The sequence below is a fragment of the Micropterus dolomieu genome, linkage group LG06 (assembly GCF_021292245.1).
Source record: "Micropterus dolomieu isolate WLL.071019.BEF.003 ecotype Adirondacks linkage group LG06, ASM2129224v1, whole genome shotgun sequence".
Classification (NCBI taxonomy): domain Eukaryota; kingdom Metazoa; phylum Chordata; class Actinopteri; order Centrarchiformes; family Centrarchidae; genus Micropterus; species Micropterus dolomieu.
Genome location: NC_060155.1, coordinates 3,359,137 through 3,368,024, shown reverse-complemented (window position 1 = coordinate 3,368,024; position 8,888 = coordinate 3,359,137). Strand labels below are relative to the sequence as shown.

Here is an 8,888-nt window from a genome sequence, read left to right as displayed (position 1 = left end):
TGTGTGTGTGTGTGTGTGTGTGTGTGTGTGTGTGTGTGTGTGTGTGTGTGTGTGTGTGTGTGTGTGTGAGAGATGCTAAAAGATGATCACTGATATGGACTGTCTCCAGAGAGCCAGACGTTCAGCAGAGCAGCCGATGGATCTTATCAGAGAAGAATAAAGCAAAATCTTTCGGGGGGCATCTGGTCAATGTCTCTCGCTTGCTCTCTTCAAATTCTTTTCCTCATAACTTCCTTTTTCCAATTTTGTTATGCTATTCAGTCAGTCTACCTACCAACCGTCACACTGTATACCTTCTCTTCAGTATCTCTCCCTCTCCTGGCTGAGTATCTCTTTGTTTATCCCCCTTCAGCATCTTCCTCTGTGTTTCAGCTCATTTCACTTCAGTTCAAACTGGTTTACTATCCACTGAAGTTAGGTTAAACTGCTGTTATAACAGCAGCAAATATGACAACAAACCTCTCAAAAATCAGAAGAAAACCAGAACAATAAAACTTTGAAAAGTACAAAGTGAAAGGCACAAAAATGAACCAATAATTAATTAATTAAAAATCTACTTCTTTCACTTTCTGTATACATGAACTACACATTATCAGTGTATCTTTTCCCTACGGGCGGCTGAGGCTCAGCAGGTAGAACAGGTTGGCCACTGATCACAGAGTTGGTCGTTCAATCCCAAACTCCTCCTGTCCACATGTCAAAGCCTCTTTGGGCAAGACACTGAACACCAAATTGCTCCCGATGGTTACCCAGCACCCTGTAATGTAGCCAATTATCCTGCATGCAGGGTTTGGCACTGAGAACTGGGGAACCTGCTTTTTGTGTTAATGCACATACAGAGTGACAATGTGGAGATACGCTGGCAAAAAAAAAATTACAATTAGAAAAAGTACAAGAATGCAGCTTGTCCCCTCATCTTAAACATATTATTTCTCATTTTACACCCAGGACATGAACATAACAACCAGATGCAACATGGTTCTATAACGTCACAGCAGAGCCTTTATCTCCTGCTCGGCCATGTTGGATCCAGTTTGGCTTCAGCTGCATGTTGTGATGATAACGGTGAATCCCAGTAAGTGCTGCGTAATAGCTTCCATATACAGTACTGGACAGGAGGTGAGTGTGTGTGTGTGGTATGGGGTTGAAGCTATAAGCTAAGTGCACCTGAGTGAATGAGAGCGGTGTAATGACGCTTTAACAGGGCTAATGTTGACATGTGCAGGTCTCATTGGAGCCGTTCAGGTTTCATCTGTAGAGTAGAGTGGGGGGGGAAATGACTCGGTTACTGTGTGTGCATGAGGCTGCAGAGACTTAACAATGTCATACTGTATAAAACTGCAAAGGTAAGGCTCGTTGTTAAAGCTTTTAACCACCGAGGGGCAGACTGCTTTATTGATTTTCACCTGGTTTTTATGTCACTATGACCCTAAAATGCGTTGTGTGCTGAAGTAGTGTCAGTGTGAAGTGTTTTCAGCACACACACTGATATGTTAGTTATCTATTGCTGTTTCTCTCTCACCCATACCTCTCCCCATCTCTTTATTTTCTGTGCGGTTTCGGTCTCATGTCCTCTCCACTTTTCTCAGACTCAGATTACCAGCTTCATTGCAGCTAACATTATTTCTGAAGTCCTCTCTTCTATCGATTTCTCGTATACCCATTTGGGTGTCCAGATTCACGCAAATATCAGATATGTTTGACATTAAATTAGCATCTAGCTTCTAACTATGCAGCCACTGTGCAGCCTGGAAAACAGAAACCAGGACCTCCTTGCTGTTAATCAACAATGCTAACTACTGACACTTGCATAACAGCTGTCTGGGCATACTGTCCGGCTACAAAAAGTTACTTCACACCTTCTAGCCAAACAAAATTGAGAGAATTTTGCTTTATAGGCAAAGAAAGCAAAGGTTCTGAGGGGACTCCCCTTCTGCTTGGTGGCTGAGGTAAGATTACTAGTATTGTTGTAAGATTTTGTCCCATATTTTCATGACTGATGACTCTGTGCTACACTGGTGAAAATTCTAACGTGTAATTTTAAACCAATTTCATATTATCGAGTGGATGATAACGTAAGAGGCTGTCAAATCTTATGAAAAGCAATCACATGCACAAACCATTCCAGATTCCTCACCAGTCTCATTTCCCACAACTGTTGTGAGTTTGTTCTTCCACAAGGAATTACACAACCTCTAATGTATTTTCATAAAATAACAACTTCTTTCTCATCTCTTGGTGTTACTAAATCTCCTCAGCCTTCTAAACGCTCGCAGCAAAACTCATTTCTGTAATTCATCCTGCAGGACACTTTCCTCCTTCAAAAAAAACACTGTAATTTCTGTTTGTAATTTATTATATCTTCAGTAAAACAGTGAAAAAGACCAGTGTGTAATTCACCCCGAGTGGGAAGAAAAAGGATTTGTACAGTAATTAAAACACACCCTTCAGGCTGATGTACATGAAATAAGCACACACACAGGCATCATGCCAGTCTTGATTTATCCATCCGACTGGGAAATCGAGCTTAAAATATAGATGAAAGAGGGACAAGAAGAACCTTTTTCCACTTTATTATGATCGAGGAAAGGAAGGACGTAACATATGTCTCCATATTTAAAACATTGAGTAATGGCCATGTGATTTTTGGCCAGTACCCAAGAATCTTGAGAGGTAAACTGCTCATTTTTTCCCGTCCAGCTTCTCTGTAATGTTTTAATACCAAAGGAAACCAAAGAGACAACAGAGGAAACGGTCTGATGTTTTCGAGTCCAGCTGTCTCTGGGCAGAGTACTGACTCTTGTTAAAGGATAATTTCAGTATTTTTAATCCTGGCCCCTATTTTAGCATATTTTGGTACAAACATTTTTGGAATCCGTGCAGCAGATGGCTTCAGCTGGCAGCCGCAAATCAACTGCAGAGGATGCAACGTATTCCTTTGGGGCAAAATTACAAATTTTTTAAATTGCAAAGTTGAAGTAACCTTAGGAAATGAAGTCTTGCTAGTAGCTCCTTTCTGTAAACAAAAAACTCCTCTCCTTTGTTTCAGCCGCTCGCCTCAACTTATAAATATCATCTTTTGTGAGTATGTGTATGTACTTGTTTTGGTTTTCTTATACTTACCCGATCTCCAGGCCTGACAAGTGGTTCCTGCTTGGTTCCCAATTTGTGCAGCAGATTGTAGGCCACCTTCACACTTCTAGACCACAGTTTTCCTATAGGCAGATACAAACAATAGAAGGTTTAAAATGATGAAATCCAGGAGCATGGCTAATTTATGAAAAAACGTAATAAGGAGATGAAAGTGTTTATTGCCAGACAACTTTTGGGTGCCCTATTTAAAGATCCTGTTAAAAGAACACATTTCTTTGACTTTTTCCCATAGCTGTATGGCGGGAAAAAAGGATGACATCATGAGTCCCCATATGCAAGAAATTACTGCCCTGACATGACACTCAATGTTAAAACACCTTTGAACTTTCACATATTTCACCTCGCGGGAGATAATCACACAGACTTCTTAACATCCAGCAAACCAAACCCGCCTCATGACTGTGGTGTAATTGGATCCATGTACAGTGATGCTTTACACACAAGAACACAACCACAGCACATTAGAGGAAGTCATATAGGCCACATCAGTATATAATTACAGTCATAAAGCATTTTGGTATCTTGACATATGTATTTAGTTTTAATGTCAGTGCTCACGCAACTTTATCCAATGTGTTCAAACCCTTTACCTCTTGTTAAAAACGAACAACTTAAAACATTTAAGATGCAATTTGGGAAATATTTTAGATTTTACAGAACAATGTCAAAATAACTGCTGCTTTTAATATCACCCTGTGCATATTAAGTTGAATAATATTTTCAAATCTTTCCGATCAGTTTGATCTCCCTGCCAGGCGTAGTTGGCTCAGTTCATTAACACTGTTACTCACAACAATAGAATCAATTTCCATCCTTCCCCCCCCCCTAATTCAGACTGGCAGACGCAGATATTATGCATGAGCAATCCAGCGTGAATTCCTCATTGTTTTTCAGACTAAATGAGGTGTTTCTGATGTTTGTCAGAGCTAATGAATTGGAGAAAAGCAGAGCTTTGGGATCCCACACGGAAAATAGACAGGAGAGGAAAATACAGTCAATTGCAAACAAAGGCAGAGCAACAGTGACTCAGTTACAGGAGGTGTGACTACCGTTTATAGAAAATGGAATTAAAAAATAATTTAATGAATGAATTCAGAATTAAGGGCCAACAAAAAAACAACCATTTGTGTTTTTGAGGAGTAAACTGGATTTTTCCATACTTAATTATTAGGGATGCCAGGAGAGCTTAGAAAGAAGTAACTGCCTAAAATCTGCCTAGCAGCGGCGTCCACGCTTTGATGTGGTGTTTGGGGGGAGAAGGCCTAGCAGTTATGATGCTTATAGTCACTCATGATGCTTTCTTAGATCCATTATAATGCACATACTTAACAGTATAATACAAAGGATATGTATGATCCTGGTGACTATTTGAAAATATACTGATTATAGCAAATATGCAACACTGCAACATTGTGCATGTGTACTTGGAGACGTTTTTAATAGTTTGGTTATGAGGATAATATCTCCTTCAGGGGAGGTGTTTATCTGTTAAGTTTGAGAAAGAAAGTTAAGCTTTGAGCAGTAATAATTAATTTCATTGGCTACTTGGAGGCAGCACAAAAAAATAAAATATATTTATAAGAAAATTGGCATATTATTACTTACTAACGCTGTACGGTATATGTTTTGGCAAACAGGAGACTCTGAGCAACATTAGAATTTTTTTGTCTTTGTATCCACCAGATGAATCCTGTCCAAGTCCAACATTGACTCTCCTTTTAGCTCTGTTTGTGGTCTCTATCTATCCCTGAAAATAATTGCCTACTAGCTAAAAAATCTATGGCTGTGTCCAAAATCCCACAACCATTCACTACTCCCTACCCTCTATATAGGGAGTTGTATGTAAAGGACTACATAGTGAGCTCACTCGCATTATTAAAACAACACTTTCAGACACTACTCAGCATCGTTAATGACGTCATTGCCGTCGGACAATCACTTTTTTTCTATCAGCGCAATGCATGATGGTATGTAGGGCTTGGTTAGTGACCAGCGGTTGTACACTACTTTTCAAAATGCATTCTGGGATACATCGAGTGGACTATATAGAGTATAATAACTCTCACTATACATTCGGACAGCACCACAAAATGGCGAGCTAACTATATAGTGAGTAGTAGGTGATTTTGGACAGCCTATGTGTACATTTTTTGCCAGATGGTGGGAATACTTGAATTTGGAACACTCTTCACGTGTTGTTTTTCATTCACACCACGGTCCATGCAGGCATGAGTTGCTGACTTGTAGCCTGATTCATTCAAACCTGCTGGCAGAGAAATGAGTAAGGCAGTGACGCAACATAGATGTATCCAGAGCATCTGGTCCCGCCCACAGTCTCACAACAGATCCAGCGAATTATCTGATCTGAAAAACGTTTTTTTTAAAGTGTGAAACTCTTCTCGTTAATATTGTATTGCTCCAGGTTTACATGAGTGTCATACAATGCTGTAATGTGACTGGACCTGCAAAACGGGTCAGTTTAGAGTTTTGGAGTGGTGCTTTACATTGGTTCACAATAATTTCGACTTGTGACCCTTTAAAGTGAAGCGACGTCTACCCATGCCCCATTAAACACATGATGCCCATGTCCATGTTACCTACTCACGATTGTTTCATTTGAATCATTTTCAGAGGCCTGAATAGGTGAAACTCTCCATTATTTCACCATGAAAAGCAGAGATTGGACAACATTTTGAAAAATAAAATCATAGTTTGTGTAGCCTCTGCCTTAGCAATTACCTCATGACCCCTCAGATTTATCTTTGGAATGGTCCTGACAGCCAGGTTGTGAACCACTGCTCTCCAGCTTTTTTCACTAACCACGAGTAATTTCCCACAGTTGAGTATTAAAGAAAAGGTATAAACCCACAATAGTTTAATAAAGGATATCCATGAATTGCAGGAAAACCTACTTTTTCTGTAACTGTAGGAACTATTGCAGTGACCCTGAATCACTTTTGTGATAAGATGGGGTGCCCAGTTCAAGGGCACTACATCAGTAATAGTGGGCACCCTAGGGATGACAACTAGCCATCCTCCAGCTGGAAAACATGTTCAACAATTGGAGAAGAGGATTCCTGCTGCCAGAAGAGTCCAAATCAGAGAGCAGCAGCTCCAGATGTAATCAGAATGTTTCTGTGTGGAGCTGGGGTCTGCTTTTTTAGGATGACATTACTCAGCTTACCCATGAAATACTCATCCAGCAGCCTTTTGTCCTCTGAAACCGAGGAGAGGGAAAGGAAACTGTCCAATCATCTAGTTTAATTTAATTGAAAAGGGCACTTTTGTTCTGAAATTACCATTTGAGAGCAGCAGCTACTCTCTGAAAACGACTTCATTCACCAAAACTAAGACAAAACCGGTTCTTTCACAAACTGAGGCCTTGGTTGACAAAAGGATAACACATCTCTGCACTGGAACAATATGTCACACATACTGAGTGATGACTTTCTATTGAGGTTTTTTTTTCCAAATCATATACCATTTCATACCTCACAATATCATATCACATTAAAATACATCGTAATATATCATGTTGTACATTATTGTACTGTGTCATTTGTATAGCACACAGTATCATATAACACTGCATAGTGTCATATTGTATTGTATCATTCTATATGGTATGGCATTGTACTGCATAGTATCCCTTTGTGTTTTATTGCATGGTACATTATTTTATTGGATTATTTAGAATCACAAATCATACACATACAATAATATACTGTACCGCACTGCTTTAAAATCATATTGTGCAGTATTATATTATACCACATTATATTTTATGGTTGTTATGACCTGGCTCAAAAGGCCACAACTAAAGGGAGACACACCATGGTAAACAGTTAGCATATGTTTATTTAATGAAAATAAGCCAAATCAATAGTTACTTCAATTAACATAATTAAAGTATGAGGTATGTAGTCTGTGGTTTCAGTAGTGTCTGTGCAGGATGATGGTTGCATGAATGTATGTGTGAAGCTGTTGTAATATGCAAAAACAAGATAAATACCACAAAGCAATAGTCCAACCTCTCAGAGAGAGAGAGAGAGAGAGAGAGAGAGAGAGAGAGAGAGAGAGAGAGAGAGAGAGAGAGAGAGAGAGAGAGCACACTCACTCATGACCCCACAGGGCGTCACAGGTATATCGCACCGTACCGTCAACTATCATATAATGGAAGTTAGGGAAAATCAAAACTACTGGTTTGGCTACAGAAGTCATCAGTATGCGGTTCACCAAGTAAAGTTTTTTCTACACTAGAAAGACCAGCGAAGAGGCGGTCAAGAAGCTGAAGTGGGTAAGGCTCTTACATGGTGTAAAACATTTTAACAGTGTTGGTCAAGCTACTTGGAAAATGTAGTGAGCTAAGCTACAAGCTACTCTACATTAAATGAAGCTTCAGTACACAGAAGCTACCCTGCAGTGAAATGTAGCAAACTATATATGTATCCTACTTACTGCCATCATTGCAGCAAAATGCAACAAACTGATATTTTGTGTTTTGAGTTTGTTTTGTGGTTGTTTTTTCCTCTTTCCTTAGTTTTTATAATGTTATTTCATTCTATATTAATTTTCATAATTTTTTTCATTGTTTATATGTGAATTTGTGTTCTGGCAACATTCTTTACCTAAACACTCATGGCAATAGGCCTGAGAGAAAGAGAGAGAGACAGATCTCTTATCTCATGGAAACAAGTTTCTGCCAAAGTTTCCTCCTCACTAGAGGAAGAGCTGTCCAGGCTGGACCCTGATCCTTCTCACAAGAGGTGTTACAATAACTATCACAATAGAAAGTAAACTCAGTTGCGTGTCTTTATTCCCCTGCAGCAAAGTCGCAGGTATCAACCCAAGGGTCGGTATGTGATGTCACTGTCACAAGGTAGTACTTCCTCCGGCTGCACATACAGGTCTGTGTGTGGTGGTGGCGTCACTTACTGATCCTTCAGAAATGCTTGGGAAAATGTAGCGTGTGTGGAAGCTACCGCGCTACTTGGTCAATAAAAGAGCTTCGATAGTGAAAAGCTATATGATTCAGAAAACAGCGAAATTACCACCAAGCCACTGAGAAATGTAGTTACACACTGCTGTGTGTTCAGAGTCGAAGTGGAGAAATGCACAAGGCAAACACATATATAGTCAATCTAGAATAGGTCTACAAGTCATTGTATAATTGGTTTAACGTGATCTAAAATCTTCTGGATAATGGATCCAAGGGTGGGAGTTGCCATAATCATAGTGTTAGGCCGCAGCTGGCTTGAGTATATTAATTGTTGTGTTTCTATGAGTGAGTCTGACTGTCATGCAAACCCAGCTGTGTGATTCCCTGTCGAGGATTGGCTCCTCTGGAGCCGAGACCGCCTACTTCCTGGTTGCTGTACGCTGCCATGTGTGATTGGTGTGGCTGTGATCCGACCGAACCTACCAATCAGGACTCTGCAATCAACGCCAGCTGGACTATAATTAGCTTGTGCCCCCACAGTTTAGGGCGACAGTGAGCCAGTGATCAGTCAGCCTTGCTGTTGGTTGCATACCCTGTTAGTTTAGAGAATATTTAGTGTTTGTTTTTCTTGATATTGCCTGTCTGAGTGGCTTCAGTCAGCAGTTTGAATCATTGTAAATCACACAGTGTGATATAGTGCACCAAGTGCTGGGCACTCTTTTGTTTGAGCATTTTAAGTTGTAGAATAACTGCTCATTTGTTTACTTTGTACTTTTGTAAGCTTATAGGTGCTGAC

At 39.9% G+C, this 8,888-nt stretch overlaps 1 protein-coding gene across 4 annotated transcripts in view; it reads right to left on the bottom strand.

Annotated features, from left to right (window-relative positions):
* LOC123972848 (disco-interacting protein 2 homolog C) overlaps positions 1-8,888 on the bottom strand; it is a 459,676-nt gene that overhangs the window by 46,250 nt on the left and 404,538 nt on the right. For all 4 annotated transcript variants that reach the window (XM_046052561.1, XM_046052558.1, XM_046052557.1 and 1 more), the window contains one exon: positions 3,124-3,215. In XM_046052561.1, coding sequence (XP_045908517.1) covers positions 3,124-3,215 — 92 coding nt within the window. The remainder of the gene's footprint in view (positions 1-3,123; positions 3,216-8,888) is intronic.